Here is a 20757-nt window from a genome sequence, read left to right on the forward strand (position 1 = left end):
CTGCAGCAGCCGAGCAGCGCGCCGCCCCCCGGGCCCCTATCTCATGCATCTCAGCTTTTTGACCTACCAACCATTCTCGGCCTGCCCCACGACACACTCCTTATTACTTTTCTTCCGCCGTTACCAATTTCTTTCCTACACTCCTTTGCTGTGACACTGCATTCCCTTGCAGCCGACGACGATACCTCTTTTTTGTATTTGTGGCATTTCGAACCTGTTGTTTCGGCCTTGTAACTTGAAGACGGCGCGCCACGCTTCAACGGCGTTTCCAATTGACACCGACCCCGGATTTTACCTACCACGCCATCGCAACCCAATTCCCCAGACCTTTTTGTTCCATCCATCCCCCAACCGACCGACCGACCGACCGCGATCACGAACTGCGCGTACCGGCGTCCGAGGCAATCCCAGCCCCCTACGAGAAGGAGCCGCGAAACCTCTTGCCCCTTCCCATCGCGACCCTCTACACCCGGACTACACGGCTATGCCAAACTAATATCCTCCCTCCTCGCCCTACCTATCAACAATGGCCTTCCCCCGCCGACCCTCAGCTTTCCTCCGCTACCTCATCCCCGCAGCTCTCATCCTCTGCGTGTTCTACGTTTTGACGGGACAGCCAGGCTCAGACTTTGCCTCCCCCCAAAACTTCCGCCGTCCCTGGGCCGGCTTAGGAGCCCAAAAACATCCAATCGAATACCTCATCGACTCGGGAGAAAAAGAGTTTGCAAACAAGATCTCCCGACAAAGCCACACCATCGCCGAAGCAGCAGCTGCCTACCGCCAACGTAGAGGCCGGCACCCTCCGCCCGGGTTTGACAAGTGGTTTAAGTTTGCGCAGGAAAAAAATGCGGTTATTGTGGAGGATTTCTGGGATCAGATATACCATGACTTGGAACCGTTTTGGGCGTTGGAGGCGCAGAGGATAAGGAAAGACGCGTGGGATTTTGAGATGAGGATCGAGGTTAGGGATGGGAAGGCGAGTAGTGGGAGTGATTGGTTCTGGACAAAGATTTGGTTGAAGATGATTGGGACTGTGGAGGGGTTGTTGCCTGATATGGATATTGCGCTTAATGCGATGGACGAGCCGAGGTTGGTTGTGCCTTGGGAGGAGATTGATGAGTTGGTTGGGAGGGCGGGGCAAGAGAAAAGGATGGTGAGGGCGGAGGAGGTGGTGACCGAGTTTGAGAAGTTGGCTAAGCCGGGGGAGGGGCCGGAGAAGGATTTTGAGACGCCGAAGAAGGTCTGGGAGGGGAATAGTAGGTTCATCTGCATGGGCAGTGGTGTTGCTTGGAGAGTGATGATGCTGACGAGATGCTGCGACAGAACACTACTGGTTGATCGCCCGCCGCGGGTGCCCGCCTACTTCCCTTGCGCGACAGTCGCCTGTTATTACTGACTTTAACCGCACCCCGTTGATCAAGTCGTCCTTTGCGCTGCCTCACATGACGGAGGGTTATGTCTCCAACTATACCTTGTCGACCGATTTTTGCCATCAATCGGACCTCCAAGCCCTCGAGGGCGTCTTTGTCGAGCCCCTCTCCGTTTCGGCGACAAAAACGCTGTTTCCCATGTTTGGCGGCTCCAAGTTGGCTGTCAACAACGAGATCCTCCTCCCGGCACCAATGTACTGGAACGAAGAGGAGCGCTTCATGGGCTCCCAGGGGGCGGATATCCCGTGGGAAGAAAAAGAAGACGCGGTCATCTGGCGCGGTGTGGCTACCGGCGGAAAAAACAAGGAGGACAACTGGCGCTCGTTTCAACGTCACAGATTTGTGGCCATGAATAATGGGTCCAAGATTACGCTCGCGGAGCAGAAGCAGCTTGAGCCGGTGAACTTTGCGCTGCCCCCTAAAGCGTACGGGTTGAAGGCGCAGAAGAGGGGGAAATTGGGGGAGTGGGTGGCGAGCTGGTCGAACGTGCAGTTTATTGACCTCATGTGTGGGATTAAGGGCCAGGGCGTGAGGTGCAATTACACGGATCAGCACTTTGAGGTTACAAAGGGGATGCCGATGGCGGAGCAGTTTAGGAATAAATATCTGCCTGACATTGACGGGAACTCGTTTAGCGGGAGGTATCTGGGTTTTCTGAGGAGCACGAGCCTGCCGATCAAGGCTACGCTGTGGAGGGAGTGGCACGATTCGAGGCTGGTGGCCTGGAAGCATTTTGTGCCGATGGATAGCCGGTTTGGGGATTGGTATGGGATAATGGAGTTTTTCTTGGGGATTGATGGGACGGGGAGGGATGAGGTGGCGAGGAAGATTGCGATGGAGGGGAAGGAGTGGGCGGAGAGGGTGCTGAGGAAGGAGGATATGCAGGTGTATGTGCTGAGGTTGCTGTTGGAGTATGCGAGGGTTAGTGATCCGAGGCGGGGGGAGATGGGGTGGGTGGGGGATTTGCTTGGGGGGGAGGGGACGAAGGGGAGGGATAATGAACTGGTTAAGGATGGAGAGGGGGAGGTGGGAAGTGCGGCTGGGGAGGCTTGAGGATTCTAAGGGGGGGGTATGGTTTTAATTTTTGTTGTATTGCGTTAAGATATTGATGTATAATTATTCGATCTTTGTTTTGGTTTGTTTTGTGTGGTGTTGGTTGGCTTTTGTTGTGAAAATTTGTGGGGTGATGAAGGACAAGTCACGTTTTTGGAAGCAGGCGAGCAAAATGATTGAGCGAGCATTTGACGTTGCGATATGGTGAAGCTGTTGATGTTGTTGGGTGTGACAGGGGCATGCCTGCTGCTGGGTTTATCAATCGTGGGATTCGGATGCTTGGCGTTGGCTTCTGGAATGCTGGGCGGAAGCATTGAGATCGGGGAAATTTGGGGATGGTGTGGTGGAAGATATCAAGATGCGTTGTCATGTGCAATATTCACAATCTCGATATATTGAAATAGAGATGTCGTTATCGTCAAACACTTGGAGAGATAGAGAGAGAATAGCTGTATCTGTGTGTCACCCCATCTGATAACTCGGAGTGAGGTGAGTGTTTTGCCATCCACTCTTATCTCCGAAGCGAGCAAGACTCGGTTCCGATCATTACCATCACTTGTGACCTCTTTCCCAGTGGCGGTGTCATCTCGGACCGAACCCCGTGATTGAGTTTCAAGCACAAGTCGGACCGCGAGATCGGGGAAATTTTACCTAAGAAGTTACGCAAAAGGAATCGGTGATGTTGTTCTGTTTCTGGAAGCTCACTGGAAGAATGTGGAGCGGCGGTCTGGGTAGCACCCCCGAGCGTGAAAGCCGGCGGTATCCGCCATGCTTGCTGGGATCTTCGTCCGGGATATGTCTTGGGTCCTGCCGTTAACTGAAGGGGCACTTATAACTTAACGGCAGTCCTGTCCGAGACTGGATCCAGTTGTGAGGTGGGATTTTGTCTTCTCAGCTTTTTTTTTTTTTTCGTGTTGGAGAGGGTGATGGGTGGGTGATGGCAAGATGAGTGAATTACAGGCATCAAGGGGGATAGTGATGGGTGAACCTTGAGGGTCAGTAATGGGGAGGGAGATGGAGAGACGGTTATAAATAGGGGATGTTGTTGGTTTTCGGTGAGATAGGTGGCTTGACTTGATTCATTCTTTCTCTCTCTTGTTTAGCGTCAGATAGCGGTTTATTTGCGACTTGTCATTTTGGCACTTGAGCCGAATTGCAGTTTGAGCTGTGCAACACACCCGACCCTTGCTGTCTATCACGTCAACGACAATCTTCCCGAGGGGGCTCCGAAGACTGCTCTTTTCCAAAGAGGTATGTTTGGTTTGCTACTGTCATCATGTCTCCGTGTTTCGGCCCTCTGGCACATGCAGCTGTTGGTCGATTGGGACGTCGAATCTTGATTGCGGCAGGGCGGGACAGGGGCGGCTGAGTTGCCAGAGTTGCAGCCCCGAGGCGTGCAGTGGTGATCGTGTTGTGGAAATCAGGAGGAAGGGCCAGAAGAGGCATTTGATGTGCTTCCCCACAGCTTGGAAGCAGATGTCACCTTCTGCGATCAGCCCCCGATGCTGTGGTGTGTGTGGTCTTGGCGGGCTGGCGGCACATCGTCACCGCGCATGTGGTCCTTGTGTTCTGCGATCCCGGCCGGCGCGGCACAGGGTGGTGCCCATATCTGACCGATATTGTTGGAGCAGCGCCCGTTGTTGATACATAGATAACAGGGCGGTGTTCCCCCTTCCAAGGGAGGGAGCCTTCTGTGTTGGCTCCATTACCTATTTCTCTTTGTCCTTTGTTCTCTCTCTTGGATTGTTTATCCCCCTGTCTAAATCTAAAAAACACAGCATTGACAGCCGCTAGATCTAGATCGCGCACTGCATTTGCTGCTCAGCTGCAGGTCACCCGCCCTAGCGACGCCGACAGCAGCCGAGACTCCAGCTCGGTATAAGAACCAATGGCACCCTCCCGCCTCAGCGACATTGCAGACATTGTGCTGCCAACGACCAAGTCTACCAGCGCAACTGATACTGTCACCACTCGCTCAGACACTCCCGCCTCGAGCGTTGGCTCTCGCACTTTCGGCAGAAGCATCATGAACACATCGTTGATCGAGAGCAAGTTCCTCAGCCATCCCGAGGATTTGGGGGTGGTGGCTGTTGGTTTCTCGGGGGGTCAGGTATGTTTGGCGAGGTTCTTGTCTACGGGAATGGGCGAGAGGCTGACAGGGAGAATGAATCACAGTGCAAACCAGGAGTTGACGCTGCGCCATCAGCGCTCATCGAAGCCGGCCTCCTCACCCAGATCCGCGACGAGCTCGGCTACAACCTCCACGGCCATGACACAGTCCACCTCTACACCGACCTTGTGCCTAAGCAGGACCCCGACTACCGCAACATGAAGAATCCCCGCGCCGTCTCTGCCGTGACAAAGAAGATCGCCGATCAGGTGTACAACCAGGCCAAGGAGGGGAGACTGGTCTTGACTCTGGGTGGTGATCACAGTATTGCCATCGGCACCATTGGTGGTTCGGCCAAGGCTATCAGGGAAAGGCTGGGCAGAGAGATCGCCGTCATCTGGGTGGACGCGCACGCCGATATCAACACCCCCGAGACCAGCGGCAGTGGTAACATCCACGGCATGCCTGTTAGCTTCTTGACCGGGTTGGCCAAGGAAGACAAGGAGGATATCTTTGGGTGGATCAAGGATGAGAACAGGATCAGCGTCAAGAAGATCGTGTACATTGGTCTGAGAGATGTTGATCCCGGCGAGAAGAGGATCTTGAGGGAGAATGGGATCAAGGCGTTTAGCATGTTTGACATTGACAGGTACGTGTTTGGTGACGTTGTTGCTTGTGTTGGAAAAGAGAAGCTGACAAGAGACACAGACATGGCATCGGCCGCGTGATGGAGATGGCTCTCGGCCACATTGGCAGCGATACCCCGATCCATCTGTCGTTCGACGTGGATGCGCTTGACCCCATGTGGGCGCCATCGACCGGCACCCCTGTCCGTGGAGGCTTGACGCTGCGCGAGGGTGACTACATCTGCGAGTGTGTGCACCAGACGGGCAGCTTGGTGGCTGTTGACTTGGTGGAAGTCAACCCCAGCCTGGCACCTGCTGAAGACATCGGGGCTCACGAGACGGTTAGGGCCGGTTGCTCCCTTGTTCGGTGCGCGCTCGGCGAGTCTCTTCTGTAGGCCTGTTTGCGGTCTCTTGGTCATTTTGATATTAGAAGGTATGGCAGCATCATGGGTACATAATTTCTGTTCCTCCTTTCGTTTTCAAGTTGTGTTTGGGCTGGGTAGGAGCACGCGTTTTGGTTTCCTTGTAGTTAGTACAGGCATGAATAGAGGGAAGGCATCCATCCCACCACTTGAAATGTCCATTTTTAGCAGCAGCCTCATGATGGAAACGGGTGGCTGGGCCGGTGCCACGCTGCCCCACCACCCCGCGTTCATGAAGTCGTTGCCGCCAGAGAGGAACAGACATGCATCATCCGAAATGTCTCCTTGAGACCTGATGGTGCCGGGACTGATATCCGTCATCTTTCCCAATTCATCTTCCTTTACGGATCTGTCCAACATCAACGTGGAGTCGCAAGAACTAACCACCCACCTACCCCAGCTCACCCGGCCGCCAGGCACGAACCAACCACCAGGTGGGCACAGCGCACTCGATAAGATAGACGCGCCAAGACCACTTTCCGAATCTCGTGAAGTCGTGAAGCACCTGAAGAAGCGCGCGGCACGGTGGGATAGCTGGTATCCAACACAGGCGCAAGCAGGAGGAAGCAGTGCCGCTAGGCACAATTGTCGCATCGCATCCTGTCGCAACATAATCGCATTTGGTTTTCTCTTTCTTTCGAACCTCCTATCGAACGACCGAGCGATAAAGCGACGAAAAACCCAGCCCGTTGTTCCCAGCCACCGGCAGTTTGCGACAACTCTACCACTACCAGCACCGCCCGTGCGATCCGATCACCCACCAGGCTGCCACCGATCAACAACGTTCACTGGACGTGTGGGTGGCAGGCCAATTGGAGTGAGAGAGCGTCAAAGTCAGTTTTTAGGTTGGGAGGGAGTTAGACAGGAGATACAAAATTTTGGGAGAACAGACTGGTGCGGATAGAAAAGCAACAATTGTTCACGGCATTACGAGTTTATTTTGACGCGCGACGACATTTTTGGAAGAACATCGTCTTCCTAGCTGGGTCTTTTGGAATTGGAACACAGCAACTAGCTTTGGAGAGAAACCACCAGCAAACACACCCCTGAAAGTGGACGCTCCACCAAGCAAAACAACTACACACAACAACTTTCACACAGCAACAACTCCAAAATGGCCTCTGTCCTCACCTCGGAACCCTCCCTCGTCTACTCCCGCCGGGTAGTCGAGGCCCGGGTACACAAATACCACTGGCCCGCCGTCCAGCTCAACATCTGGATGCTCATCATGCTCATAAGCGCCTGCACCATCATTGGCGTATTTGCCACCTTTATCGACATCCAGCACACCCTTCTACTACCGGTACCGTGGTCCGTTGTCCTCCCCCCCTCCCTCCCGTCCCATCCTTATTAACACAAAAACAGGTACTTCCCCTACTACATAACCGTCGCCTCCCTCGCAGTCTTCTTCATCCTCCTCCTCCTCTACCTTATCTACCAGCGCCGCTTGCTCCCCTCCATCGTCATGATAGGAGGTTTTATTCTCTTTGTGCTGTGGTTGACGGGGTTGATAGTGATATCAGTGCAGCTGTGGGGGCCGGACGGGAGCGTGAGTTCGGAGTGCAATATCCAGGTTTTTGGGGCTAGTCCGATGCCCAAGGGGCAGACGCTGGAGACGTTGGCGTGGTTGGAGCAGAGGAGTATTTGCCAGAGCTGGCAGGCGGTTTTTGCGTTTGGGCTGGTGGGGGCGGTGTTTTTGTTGTGGATTATGGTTATTGCTTATCAGGTTTTTGCGGATGATGCTGTTTGATGGTGGTGGGGAAAGGGGGGCGTTAGGGAGTTCAGCTGTATGGGATGTGGAATGAATGATGATATCTACCTGTGTTTGGGTTTGGAAGCGAGGGATGTATCAAAGGATGTGGATGGTGGTATGTATTGGGCATGATCACATATTGGATATCGTGGGGCGGGATTTTGGGTATTTTTTTTTATTTTTTATTTTTTTTTTGCTGTCTATAAATAATTATGATGTATTACTATCACGTTTCGGTCTTGCTGAACGCCGAAACAAACTCCCGAAACGCCTTGCTTCTCATCACGCATCAGTCATGTTGGGGTTGTCATGGAGAGATTTTAAGCAGCCACGGCGTAGTAACCGCCGGCCTGGGCCTGGGCAGGAGCTATCATCTCTGTCAGCATACACACCCCCCGTCTCATCTCATAAACAGAAACTTACCCTTCTGCTTCCCCATATACCCCGCCGCGTAAGCCGCGCCCTGGTTGACATACTTTTGCGGGATCTTATTCCCCGTCATGCCATTGGCGTACCCAGCCATCTGCTGCGCCATGACTTTGTTGGCCGCCGCCTGGGGGTTGAAGGCCTGCTGCTGCTGCTGGACGGGGACCTGGACATATTGCTGTTGCTGCTGGACAACGGGAACTTGGACGTATTGTTGCTGCTGCTGGTGGTGGACAGGCTGGACATAGGTCACCTTGCCGCCCTGGATGGACTGCTGGATGGGGACGGGCTGTTGGACGGCGACGAATTGCTGTTGTTGCTTATTCTTTTTGTCCTTTTTCTTCTTGGCGTCTTTGGATTGCTTGCGCTTGAAAAGCTTGAGGAGGAGTTTGAAGAAGGCCATTTTTGGTTTTGGAAGGGGCTTGTTTTTTGTTTTTTGCTGGGGTCTGGGGAGAAGATGGGGAGATGAGATGGTCGACACAATGGCTCGTCTTATAACTTTTGGAGGGAAGGTTCAGGTGAAAGTAAAGCAATATTGAATTGGTGTCATGTCGCTGGAGAAGCGGGCTGCGCCGGCTGGTCGTGTCATCTCTACTTCATGGTGTGGGTGTGAGACTGGTGTGACGGGTGGTTTCTGGTGTTGAACCCACCCAACCGGCCACTCATGAGACCTGCGTGTCAGCCCAGTGATCGATCAAGATCTTCCTGGCAGGGGTAGCTCAGAACATGGAGATGATTTATCAGACATAGATGCTTTTGAGACAACAGACAGACTGGAATTGGATGCAATTGCTTTCTTGATTGCGCTCATATCTGTAGCTGGTAACAAGATACCTACGCCGGGATGATCACGGAGATTCGGGATGAAGCTGGACGCCAAGCCACGTGCCGTGTCGCTTCTCCGGCTCAGGTCCGGCCGACCGGCCGGCCTTGTCGGGCACCTTCCCATCCACCCTTACCACCAAATATATGTTTGGCATAGTAAAAGTACGTAAATTAGCGCATATAATGTTATAGACTGTACCTCAAAAATGAAATAATAGGACTTTTGTTAACTATCTTTGACGACCTTTGAATTATCTTTAAAGGCTTCTTAACCGTGTTTAAAAGCCTGATAATTATTCTCCAAGGTATGGTTCACAATATAATGTGGGCTAACATCGGTATTTTTGTATGGCAATCATTTCATGGTGAGGATGCCACCACAACCATGTCCCTTCTGTGGGATTCTGACTTCGACAGACAGGCACAGGTTAGCTTGGAGGCGGGCAGCTCCTCGGTGGTGCCTTTCAAGAATGAATGGGCGACGTCCTTCCCTCCCGAAGTCCCTGCGATGTGGCCAGTCAAGAGGCAACTGCCTGGATTTGGTTGACACCAACATCCTAAGATAGTGTCGATGATGCAGCCGTGGTCATTGACCAATTGATCCTGTCTTTACTTAAAGGACGTTGGAGAGAGTCCACACTCTCAGTTGAACCCAACGTCTTCAGGACTCGCAAATCAAATACAATCACCATGTCTTACAATCCATCTTACCACGGGCAACCACCAAACGACGGCATCCAGCAAAACAACCCCAATCGCAGTCACGGGAGTCCTCAATTCACAGTCACCCGTGACGAGCTTCAGCAAATCTTCTACGATATCGGTTTTCCCCCTGCCAGTATCTCCAACCGTCTGCTTCAGCAAGTCAATCCCACTTACACCAGCAATTCCTATGGAAACCCCCAGAGCAATACTCCGCGTAGTGTTCCCAACGAGGACACCTGGCTTCAGCAAGTCGCCCCCAGTGACAGCAATTATTATTACGGCAACCCCCAGAGCACTCCTGAGGGCAGTGTTCCCAACGCCTGGCATCCGCAAGTCAACCCCAATGTCGACACTTGTCTTGGAGTTGTGCCTAACAGCCAACCTCGTCCCAGTGTCACAGCCATTGCTCCCTCGAATAGAAGTACCAACCAAGTGCAACGGCAACAGCAACCCCCAACCCCAACCGCAGCCGCAGCCGCGACCCCGCCACCACCATCACCGAGACCGCCAGCACAACCGTCAGCGCAACCAGCGAGGAGCGTCGCCAAGAGCCTCACAGGAATAGAACACACTCCACCATATGGCAATCTGATCTGTCTATGCCACATACATCAGGTGCGTGGAGTGCGGGATGGGGTGGTGCCTTACTGCAATATTGGGGGTTATTTGCGCGGCGAATGTCTAGGACACTTGGAAGAATCGCCGCCAAAACTTTGCGAAGCGTGTCGGGAGGCGGGATGTTTGAGTTGGTTAAGTCCCTAGGTTCTGAGGAGAGGGGGCGCAAGAGATGGAAATGGCTTGTCTGTCGCAGGAATACAACCGAACGAAGTAGCGTTGACTTTCGTCATTCCTGCCGTTATTGAATTGACGAGCATCTTCAGCAGATCCCTTGTTTGCCTTGCTTTGGATTGAACTGTGATGTGACACTGTGCTGTTGCCTGCCAATATACCTAGGTGTTTGTCGAATCTGTGGCGGACTTGAAGAGAGGCTCTGGGTGCTGGAACTGCAGGATCCGTCCAATCTTGCGGAGCATGTTTATATACCTGCATGATAGTGTCTATTTGAACCAGCAATACTACATCTTTGTTGATGTCACTGGTGGTTGACTAGCTGTTGGCCGGGACTGATGGAAACGGTCCGCCGATAACCGCTGCCATATGTCAGCTGCACAACCAACTTGTTTCGAACCATCCCAATGCTTTCCTCTCAGACATGCCCGTATATTGCCGCCCACATCCCTTGCGCGGTAGCTGCACCGTATCGACCCAATCTTCTGCGAATATTGACCAAAACAATTATCAACACCCCTACCATTTAACATCGATGTCTACTATAGAACTTTTGGGCAGGTTTTCTAACCTAGATACGTCGGTAGACTCTCTCAGACCAGCAGGAAATATGGTCAAGCGCTCCGCCTAGACGTCCAGAATACCATCCCGGCCGCGGTCGGGGTTGCACACGACGTGCCTTGGAAGATCAGGGGAGTCCCGTCTGCAGGGTTGGGGACGTTGAAATCCTGTCCGATGACTTGGAAGTTCCACAACTCCGGATGTGGGTTTGGTGTGAATTGAGAGTTTTTTTGATACCCGTCGTGAGCATGAATGCAGGAGACGTTCTCTAACGTTGCCGGGACGGCGATTGGCTTCTTGGTAGGTCCTTGGTTCATATTTCCACCCGAGACAAAGATCAAGGCTTTACCGCTCGTTTCATGGAACCTCTTATGCACCTCCTCCGAAGGCTTGTTAAGGCAGAGAGAGATACTGATGATATCGACATTACATTCGTTTATAGCCCAGTCGACGGCCTAAATGCTGAAATGTTAGAGCCCCATGACTCAAAATTTGCCCTGACGGTAACGTGTAGAGCACGAGATGGGGGACATGAATTGGGTGAACTCACAGCAGCAACTCTCTCAGCAGCACCCCTATCATCACTAGTGCCTTTCATAACGCGTGGTATGTAGACTTTAGACATTCCTATACCTCCCAAGAACAGTCGGGCCATGATGGTCCCATGGCGGCTTTCAGATTCATCCACCATGGGATTACTGGGACGGCGTGACTCGTCCCCGAAATCCTTCCATCCGACAATGCCAGGGGCTCTTTTTAAAAAGGGAATGTCGCCGGTATTGTTCCGAACGATGAGATCCTTGAACTCATCTAAACTAAAATCGCAACCCGTATCCAGCATTGCCACGGAGACAAGGTTATTCCACATATCGTCTGGTATACAGCCCCTTCCTTTGATCTTCCGTTCATGCTGGAGAGGCTCTGGGTGATAAGCCTTAACGGTTCAATGTGGTTTTCTCTATGTGTGTTGACTGTTAGAACTGCGAGCTGCCAGGGTTACCTCAAAAACACAAAGAGCCGGGGATAGAAACGGCGTGAAGCATCATGCATACGTTAGCTCGACGAGGCTCTCATTCCACGTCAAAGTTGAAACACTTGCACCCTGTGTAGCGCTCGCCGACGACTCGCCCATAGCAAACGGCTCCCTTGAAAATTCCGAGTAGGACCGTTTTATGTTGTTTTCGAACAGCCCAACCGAGCCCCCTAGAAGAGAATTCTCTGCCCCTCTCCCGTTCTCGTAAAGGCCCAAACAGGTTTGGTTTTGTGCAGCCGCTTATAGCCTTGACCAGCGGAGATCTAGCCGAGAACCTCTTTTGACACTCTTCTAACAACCTTCCAGCCTGAACCACCTTGAAGTTGGCGTCATTCCGGATATCCTCTGATAAATGTCTCCGTCTCTCGTTCCGATAGTCCTCGAGCGGAGCAACGTTCTGCAGGCGATCGCTAAGCAGTATTTGCATAAGAACAACACCCAGACTAAGGGCGTGGGGAAAGCGATGCATGTCGTCAAAGAAGTCGCTCGTAGTCTACGGCTGACTGTCCACGGGCGAGTCACTTTGGTTGCTCTGGAGAACCAGCCTGAGATATGGCTGGCGTAGCTGTAGTTCCGAGGAGCTCGATTTGCCGTACACCCAGATATCTTCAACAACCCAGTCACCCCGCAGCCAGGTAGTGTTGTGAAGATCAAGCAGCGAACGAACTAGCCGCACGCAAAGAACAATTCTTTCATGATAGTGCAGTTCGTGTTTAAGCACTTCGCTAAAAGGCAACTAGGCATCTGCTGCATGGCCGTTGACGTCCTCGTACCTGAGAACACCGCGTTCCATGCCGATCTGTCCGTCATTGTGGAGGACCATTTTATAGCGTTTGCCTTGTAGCGGTTCTAGCTGACAGGGATTGGTCCATTTTGAACGCGAGATGTGGCTTGAATAGACACCGTTAGAGCAAATCCCAAGCACGGAGGTTGTGGTGATGTTGATCGGCTAGACAAAAGTACCTTTCACTCACCTCTTCTGTGTAACCTTGACTATTGCTTCTTGCAGGTAATCGGGCCCCTTGGCGTACTTGACAGCAGGAAACCTTATAGTAAAGGAGTCGGCTTTCTTTGCATCGCAACTCCATGTGCCGTCCAAGCGCAGGTTGACGGACGTGGCATTTCCAAGAGTCACCCGGTTGCGTTTGTGTGGTCGTAAGTGATAATCCCTCCATGTAGATGTCAGGGCAGACTCCAAATTGTTAAGCTTATCCAGTGTCGTTTCGGATCCGCTGGCGTCCCACGTAGTAGATCCATCTTCAGACATATGCTGGCCCAACAGCACTCGAAACAGTTCGTTACGTAGGTCTTCAAGCCCGGTACTGAAAATCTCAAGGTCGGAGCACAGAATCTCTCCATTGGTTGCGTGTTGCCAGCTTCCGCTGTGACACTCAACCCATTCAAGACATCGGTACTAGTCACACAGATGACGGGTATTGTCGGTAAGTAAACCATCAACAAATTCAGGATAAGGCACCTGGACAAAGGTCAGCTTCTGCCATCAAGTTCTCTCTGCTATTTGTGGAAGCGGCGCTGGACATACTGAGGGGTTAATTTGCTGGACAATACGACCCAGTCGCTCTCGTGAAATTATGGAATCAATAACTGGCAACGCTTTGTCTCGAGCGGCAAGATATGCATCAGATGTAAGATGTGCTGTTCGCTGAGCAGATTGATGCATCATGGTTAAAGTAATGCGGACGAGAGGTAAATAGCTCATGACAAGCCAGCCTAATGTGATTTGCAAATCAGTTGGGATGAGGAGTGAGCGATGCGGGACTGCGTCCACAGCCTGGCCGGCTCGAAAGGGGTGTCTTCTTGCCTCCACGACTTTCGCTGCAGTCTCCAGCGCTGTTGTTGTACCGAGCAAGACCCGTTCGTGTGTTGCCGCGGTCGCCGCTTCGCATTCCATCTCGTGTAAGGCGGCTTAATTGTAATCTCGATAGAGTATCTGGAGAGGAGATAAGGGGGGTGATCTTCCTAACTATGCAGGGCTCATCCCATCACTGAGCTGAATGGCGCAGTCGACGCCCCTGCATGTATGGGGTTTGGGTATATCGGTTACACACCCTCACGCGAGACGCAGCCTGCTATCACCTGGGTTAGAGCCCGGAACTTGAGCTTAAAAGATAGATCTTTCTAATTTTAAGTTGACCCAAACCTCCCTCCAGCTTCTTGTTATGTCATTTAAATTCAACAAACTCCATCCTCAGCAGTTCAGACAGTACCTTTGTGCCTTGAAAACACTTGAGCAATGGATCAGCCTATGAAGACATGGATCCTTACCAAGAGCACTGGTTACCCCTCAACAGACTTCCGTCTCCAGCTTGGTCAGGTTCTTCGCGATCCCAGACAGCCCATGCCAACCCGCAAAGTGCGCCAAACCCAAACGCGGGGTTCCTAGCTCAGGCAACGAGGCTCCAGCAGAACCATGCCTCATTCATTAAGGCACAGAGGTCTCAGTTTTTGTACCATGAGGGGGCTTATTTTATGGTAAGTAACTGTGTCTTTTGGGTTTGAGGTAAGTTAAGGTACCTCCTCTAGGTACCTTTGCACTTGGCAGTCACAATAACTTGTTTGTGGGATTCTTTATTTGGTGATTTGTAGTCTGAGACAACTTGTGATGCCTACACTTTAGCTAGCTAGTTTTGAGTTGAGCCACGGAACCCCAAGATTCTGCAAAGACCCCTTGCCTCTTGAGAGCATTCAACGCTCCTCCGCCTTTCCTCATTTATACACTTTTGCTCCTGTCTTTCCTCATCCTCCTGCTCCTTTCTTTCTCCGTCTTTGCTCTCCTTCCACTCCTCTTCCGTTTGTTCTCGCTCCTCACGCTGTTCGATATTCTCCACGGTGAGCATCTCTTTTCCTGCTCCGTCCACCTTCTCCTCTTCGCGGGCGTGTCTTGCTTCCTCGACTTTTGCGGCTTTCAATTTATCAGCATTCTCCCGTTCGATTTGATCGTGGTAGAGGGGGACGAGAGGGATGTAGAGCTCTGCCCAGTCCACTGGTGTTGATTCGGGATCGCGATCGCCGCGGCTCATGGTGAGGCAGTCGGTGAAGATTGTCGGGTAGATAATGGTTAGGTGGGGCTCTTGGTAGGTGAAGGATCTCGTGTGTTAGGTGATGGAAAGAAAGTCGGGATTAAATGAAGGGGTGGCTCCGTTGTTTATAACGATGAAAAGAGGGGACTGTTTCAAAGTAGTAATTGTGGATGTGGTGTTGTAGAAGTCTGCTCTTCGTTGTGTGGTGGTGATTATCTATAGAAGATTGCAACGTCGTGATTTCTGTTTCTTTCTGCTTTTAGCTGGAGTGTGTAGTGCGGCTGAGCTCTGAGTGGTTGTCTTGTGGTGATTTTGACCACCAGGCGCTGTGCTTGCTTTTGGCACGGCTGCTTCTGTTGAAATTGCTGGGGAGTGTGTACCTGGCGGCCGTTGTCCCGTTGCTTGACTGACCTGAGCCGGCTGGAGTTGACTTCGTGCTCTAGCGTTATCGTTCGCCTTGAGGTGTTGTATTTCAAGCTCTAGCCTGAGGGCTTGATTGAGTGTTTCCGGGTTGATGGGGAGAGAAAGGGGTAGTGTTGGGTCCTCTGGTGTGGCCATTCTGTCAGGGTGTCTCTGCGTGCCACACAACTGCTCTTGGTGTGGCCACTGTTAGAGTCGGTCTGTGCTTGTATGGAAGATCAGGCGAGAGTAATCATTCCATTCAAGATTTTTGGAGGAAAGAGCTGGCGTCAAAGTGGGCTGCAGAGGTGTCATGTATCTTGTAGGGCTCTGCTACTGTAAACGGGATGGAACAGTCAGTTACATCATCTTGGCAAAATGGGCAAGTTTGTTCATGGTCATGCAGACTATAGTATTTTTTGTCATCTACAACTCTAACATGACGCCGAAGTTGCGTCTATCAATTTTCTTGCAGCTGTTGGGCTGATTCGGCCGGCGATTCCAATAGTTTGCTCCCCATACACCTCAATCGACACGTCAGCACATGGCCCGCGCTATTGCTTTCATCTCGTTCAGCCCCTTGTTCCTCGTGTTTGGTGAAGTATTTCGCTTGTATGCTTTGGTGGTGTCCATGACTGTGCTGACATGCGGTGTCACCTTCATGACCGCTTCTGTTGTTTCGTAAACAGATGTGGAAGAGCTCAATCGTTTGGACTGCTTCCGGAGCAGGTGCGATTCTTGCAGGAGGTGCTACTCCTGGAAGAGGTGCTGCTGTTGCAACTAGCCATATTCATGTTGCTTGTTGTGTACTTGTCAATCATGGGGGTGTAGTTGTCAATCGAACAGTAAGAATGAGCGCTTGATCGGGCTGCCTGTGACTGTTGTCTGGCAGATAGTTGAGTGAAACATGTTGCAACACACCAAACAAGCAGTGAAGTGATCATCCATGGCACTCATCCCTAAAAAAGGGCCATTGTTCCACTACCTTCTGTTATCCGAGCTTGAATTGCATCCCCATGAGCCAATGTATTTCAGGCCATGGGGAACACAAGTGTTGTGGCTGGGCGCACATCCCCTGAAATACCCCTGAGCCGTTGCTCGGCAACAGGTCAATTTGTTTACAAGTTGAAGGTATAGTAGCAAAACTGTGATGAAAATGGACAAGATCACTGTGAATACATCATGGGTCAGCAGAGACCATATAATCGGCAGCCACGTCGTGGGCAAGATAACTGGTACTGCAAGTCGGTCAAACGTAGAATCTTTTGTTAACCTACCCCTTTTTAGAAGAAGAAGAGGCCTTGATGGATATTTATTACACCTCAAAAGATAGTTCAGAGGCCCATTAACTATCTTTGTAAGCCCCTTAACTATCTTGAAGGCCTTTCTCTCTTTTAAGGCTTGGTTTAGCGTTTTGCAGAGCCAGTTATTTTGTCCACATTGTGGCAGCATACTGGAGTTGTGGACCTGTATGTGAGATTTGGCTAGGAGAAGTCGGGTAACCAATCGTGAGAGCCATCTTCATGCACGTAAGCATGCCGTTGGCCAAGCTTGCATTCTGTGCGGATACGACAGTGCATACATAAGCTAGAGAATGAGCCTGAGCCAGTGCTACCCCTCATCGGGCTCATTCCCAAATTTTTGATCCCCACCATTGAGTGCTGTGTGCAAGTTATCAGCCTTTGACACAGACGACACTTCAGTTCAAACTGGAGCCTCTGTCAGCGGCGGTAACAGTATTTGAGGTTGCTGGCGCAATTACATACGTGATAAGCGCTGCCACGGCATTCATGCGAGATATTCGAGGGGCTCGACAAGAAATCATCGCCGTCAAAAAGGACCTAACATCACTCAAAGGTGTGCTTGAGATACTCGCGGATGACTTTCACGATGCCGATAAGATCAAGCTCCCAGACAGCGTGCTTGAGCGAATTGTCGATGTGGCTGCAGACTGCCAGAATGTCGTGAATCAGATTGGCGGGTTGTTGAAGGAAGGTTCGCGTGTCAGTTGGGCTCTGTCGGGAAAAAAGGAGATGGAAGGCTTGCAAGAAGATCTGGAAAGACACAAAGCCACCCTCAGTATAACACTGGATTTGGTATCTGTGTAAGTTTTGTGTGTGCAGCCCTTGGGAAAGTGAGTAGCTTATCGTAGACAGCATCATCATCAAAGACATCCAAGACGACACAGAGCACATTCTCCAAGACACCTCGGCCATCAAAGGCAACACAGCACAGATACAAACAGACATCGACCGTTTTCTGCAGGGAATTTCTCAGCTTCAACTCCAGTTGAATGCGCCGGAGACAGGGCTAAGACCATCGAATTATGTTCTCGGCCGGTTTCTCGCCGACCTGAGGACCGACGCGGAGACCATTCTTGGAGATGCAGAGTATCTTGATGACAGGACAGAACAGTATCATGGGTATCTGCACAGCCAGGAAGAATATGACTTCAGATCACCCGAAGAGCCAACACCCGCTCCCATCACCGTGAGCGACACAGAAGGGAGACGTTGTTTGGTCCCATTTCGTGCTTGCAGAACCTGGCTGGTAAGTGACCCAACGCTGAGTCAGTGATATTAACAGCTCAGCCATGCTGATGACCTTTAGGAAATGTCGAAGGCAATAAAACAATTGTATGGCCATCTTCCTCAGAATGACCAGGTCCGGGCTGGAAATTGCGAAGTCTTCGGTCCTAGTGGAGAGATAATCCTGCCAGCATTTCGGGAAAGCTTCGTTTTACCAGGTTGGGAAGTGACGCTGAAGCTACGCCAAGTCAAGATGGCCAACCAGTCCCTTAAAGCAGAAGCGACAATTGTTGATGAAACTAAACCTTAGTCAGAAGGCTCCCAAAATGAAGGACAATCAAAAAAGGCAGGCTCAACCACAAGGCCAGACAGCGGGAAAGAAATGCTTGGAAGGGTTCTTAAACCGCGGACTGGGACTAAAGACAACAAGGAAAGTGACAACGAGAGGACAAAAGGAAAGAAAAACACACCGAATTCGACCTGATCCCGGTGAGAGGCTTCTTTGATCAGCGGAAGAAGGAGATCAGACATGCTTCGACTAAAGACAAGGTAAGATGAAGTCCTTGCGATCAGAAGGGAGGGATTGGGAGTGGACCTGTTTGCGACTGATCAAACCTGTGTCAGTAGATTGCTCGCCAGTGAGCACAAAGGCGCAGTCTCCCAGTCAACAGGCTCAGAGTCAGACTCGAGAAGAGGTGACAGCTGAGGCTTCCAAATTGCGCCAGAGCTACCCCCAATTGCAACCTGAAATACTGCAGCCAGTCACAGCTCCGACGCCTACTCAGGCGGTGTTTCGGCAGCTTCAGATTGCTCGCCATTCTCTGCCAACCCCCACTCTCACTCCAGCCCCAATCATTTCACCCCTCTACTACTTTCGGGCCACTCCATCGCACCCAGCTTCTACCCTCTCCGCCTTTCACCCACAAAGCTCTGCCTCCCACACGAACATTCCTCCAACCACCACTAACGACTCACAACCATCATGGGGCACCCGCGCCCAATCTCCTGCGAGCAAATCGGCGACCTCACTTACTACAGAGAAATCGAGCGATTCCAGCGTCGAAGCGGAAGCCAACGAGACCACCTCGAGACCGAGAGACAAGAACAACGCCGGCGCGAAGAACGTGAAGAACACCGCCGCACCCACCAGGCTCGCCAGGGACAACGTCACGCCGCCCAGCAGCAACGAGAAGGAGAACAAGAACAAGAACAAGAACAAGAAGAACACCGCCTCACCCAGCAGGCCCGCCGGGAACAACGTCGCGCCGCCAGGCAGCTACGAGAGCAAGAAGGAGAACAAGAAGCCCAGCCGGCTCCTACCATCCGGTGGCTCCCGCCACGGCACCAAGACGTCGAAACCCAACAGCAGCAGAGTCGAGGACAAGTGACTGCAGATTTCAACCATCGTCAACACATTGCCCAACGAGGTCAGGACGAACCTTGGCAGATACTTCAGGCAAGCGCTGCACAAAATCAACAAGGACCTTCAGGCTTAGTGAGAAGCTTGAGGGATGTTTCCGTGCTCTCTAGCTTTGAGTTGCATTGTGCCCGTGTGAGAGCCGCAAGACGCGACTTCCAGTCACGGGAGGACACAGTTCCTGCAAAGAGGTCAGAATTGGCAGCTCGCAGAGAGGCTGTGAGAGTCGGAGAAACCGCAAGGGACAACCAATTGAACGATGAGGTCAATATCATCGCGACTCAAACCCGCATATCCAATAATATCCCTGATGCTCGAAGTCTTGTGCCTCCTCAGGGTCAGCAGCCCAGTATCCAATCACCGGCAACGATAGCTCCCTCTCAAGACCAGACAACATCCCCAACTATACCAAACCCACCGACAGCCGACCCCGAGCCGCGATTAGAACCACGCCGCAATCGAAGCCTGCTGTCCCTCGAAGAGCTGGCTTGTTTGCCTGGACCGAGATACATCCCCGGAGAACGACTCTACCCCGCCCCCGACATAGAAGAGTCCCAACTGCCTCCGATGAACCTCTACCGCCTTCCTTCGTACCGAACCTGGGAGACAATTGTAGACGTTCGACAGACATTGCCTGACAACGTGGAGGAACAGGTTAGACACGCCGCCCATGAACGGGAGCACCTGCGGGTACTTCTTCAATCGTTGATTAGTAGACTCGATGGGAGGAGGGAACCACGCCGATAATGCTCTGGAGGAGGAGAGTGTTGGCTGATGTGGCGGGCAGACAAATGGTTATGTAGAGGGGTGGACGCTGGATAGTAAAGGAGGGAGTGATATCAGGTGGACAAAAGCAATGATTTTAATGACTGGCTTGGTCTTTTGTGAAGTGTTGTGAAGTCGATGAGAAGGTGGAAGCAGGAATGACCTTGTGTTTGATGTGCGTACAGAAGGGCACCATTTCTGGTCTTGGCATCGAAACTTGGCCCAACCCTGTAAATCTCCAGGTGCTTTACAATGTCAATGTGTCATAACCTACAATAAAAACTTCCATGAAACTCTCTGTCGTTTCAAATTAACTTATTTGTGTCTGGTCTTTCTGGCAGACATGTTGCACAAACTCGGCGGCTTGGTTCTGCTCTGTTTGTGGCCGTTCGCATTAGACACTGCTGCTGAAACGGAACACCGCGATGCACGAACAGCAGAAGCCAGCACAACCCAACTGGGGCGGGCTATAAAGGTGTGTACATTTTAGATGCCGCTTTCTGCAGTCTAGATTTCGTGCACATTTACAGCCTATAATGTACAAGGTAGATCGATAACCTTCCTACTGTTATTTGGGGAGTGAAACAATCACTTGAGATATACCGTGCCAGCTGTGTCAAGTCAACAAGACAAGTGGTCACTCCATTTTCGATTTGGTGCCATCGCAGCACTTCATTATCTAAAAAGTGCCATTGCAAGACTGGCCGAAGGTAGACGACCCAGAGCAAGCTGTTTCCCGAGAATGGCTGGGCCCACAGATTAGTTCTCTCATAACATCGAGGACCTGTATAGTAGTCTGGGCACAGGCACAACAAGCGACCACCAGTCCCATGACTGAGTATCGTTGGTACAACAGCGTCTTGCTGCCTCCTCT

At 51.7% G+C, this 20757-nt stretch overlaps 9 protein-coding genes across 9 annotated transcripts; 6 read left to right on the plus strand and 3 right to left on the minus strand.

Annotated features, from left to right (window-relative positions):
• Positions 1–29: 29 nt before the first annotated feature.
• QC761_511140 (uncharacterized protein) lies at positions 30–2972 on the plus strand. The gene is made up of 2 exons (XM_062880284.1): positions 30–1256; positions 1324–2972. The coding sequence occupies exons 1-2, from the start codon at positions 527–529 to the stop codon at positions 2481–2483; spliced, it is 1890 nt and encodes a 629-aa protein (XP_062731619.1). The 5' UTR covers positions 30–526; the 3' UTR covers positions 2484–2972.
• A 293-nt stretch (positions 2973–3265) lies between these two features.
• Positions 3266–5815, plus strand: CAR1 (Arginase, catabolizes arginine to ornithine and urea). Its single transcript, XM_062880283.1, has 4 exons — positions 3266–3734; positions 4278–4593; positions 4659–5242; positions 5302–5815. Exons 2-4 carry the CDS (start codon positions 4372–4374, stop codon positions 5612–5614), a joined length of 1119 nt encoding a protein of 372 aa, XP_062731620.1. The 5' UTR covers positions 3266–3734; positions 4278–4371; the 3' UTR covers positions 5615–5815.
• Positions 5816–6755: 940 nt separating this feature from the next.
• QC761_511120 (uncharacterized protein) lies at positions 6756–7391 on the plus strand (the record flags this gene model as incomplete). Its single annotated transcript, XM_062880282.1, has 2 exons — positions 6756–6952; positions 7007–7391. 2 exons carry the CDS (start codon positions 6756–6758, stop codon positions 7389–7391), a joined length of 582 nt encoding a protein of 193 aa, XP_062731621.1.
• Positions 7392–7396: 5 nt separating this feature from the next.
• QC761_511118 (uncharacterized protein) lies at positions 7397–8593 on the minus strand. The gene is made up of 2 exons (XM_062880281.1): positions 7818–8593; positions 7397–7761 (listed from the first exon to the last, which is right to left on the minus strand). Exons 1-2 carry the CDS (start codon positions 8221–8223, stop codon positions 7715–7717), a joined length of 453 nt encoding a protein of 150 aa, XP_062731622.1. The 5' UTR covers positions 8224–8593; the 3' UTR covers positions 7397–7714.
• A 742-nt stretch (positions 8594–9335) lies between these two features.
• QC761_511117 (uncharacterized protein) lies at positions 9336–10095 on the plus strand (the record flags this gene model as incomplete). The annotated part of the gene is made up of 2 exons (XM_062880280.1): positions 9336–9965; positions 10036–10095. 2 exons carry the CDS (start codon positions 9336–9338, stop codon positions 10093–10095), a joined length of 690 nt encoding a protein of 229 aa, XP_062731623.1.
• A 2131-nt stretch (positions 10096–12226) lies between these two features.
• Positions 12227–13072, minus strand: QC761_511116 (uncharacterized protein; the record flags this gene model as incomplete). Its single annotated transcript, XM_062880279.1, is given in 3 exon segments — positions 12227–12458; positions 12471–12623; positions 12708–13072. 3 exon segments carry the CDS (start codon positions 12998–13000, stop codon positions 12227–12229), a joined length of 678 nt encoding a protein of 225 aa, XP_062731624.1. The 5' UTR covers positions 13001–13072.
• A 1303-nt stretch (positions 13073–14375) lies between these two features.
• On the minus strand, positions 14376–14774 carry QC761_0086690 (uncharacterized protein; the record flags this gene model as incomplete). The annotated part of the gene is made up of 1 exon (XM_062872918.1): positions 14376–14774. One exon carries the CDS (start codon positions 14772–14774, stop codon positions 14376–14378), a length of 399 nt encoding a protein of 132 aa, XP_062731625.1.
• Positions 14775–16805: 2031 nt separating this feature from the next.
• Positions 16806–18011, plus strand: QC761_0086700 (uncharacterized protein; the record flags this gene model as incomplete). The annotated part of the gene is made up of 3 exons (XM_062872919.1): positions 16806–17277; positions 17330–17723; positions 17784–18011. The coding sequence occupies exons 1-3, from the start codon at positions 16964–16966 to the stop codon at positions 18009–18011; spliced, it is 936 nt and encodes a 311-aa protein (XP_062731626.1). The 5' UTR covers positions 16806–16963.
• Positions 18012–18683: 672 nt separating this feature from the next.
• Positions 18684–20176, plus strand: QC761_0086710 (uncharacterized protein; the record flags this gene model as incomplete). The annotated part of the gene is made up of 2 exons (XM_062872920.1): positions 18684–18923; positions 18954–20176. 2 exons carry the CDS (start codon positions 18684–18686, stop codon positions 19863–19865), a joined length of 1152 nt encoding a protein of 383 aa, XP_062731627.1. The 3' UTR covers positions 19866–20176.
• Positions 20177–20757: the final 581 nt, after the last annotated feature.

The sequence above is a fragment of the Podospora bellae-mahoneyi genome, chromosome 5 (genome assembly GCF_035222275.1).
Source record: "Podospora bellae-mahoneyi strain CBS 112042 chromosome 5, whole genome shotgun sequence".
In the NCBI taxonomy this organism is placed as follows: Eukaryota; Fungi; Ascomycota; class Sordariomycetes; order Sordariales; family Podosporaceae; genus Podospora; species Podospora bellae-mahoneyi.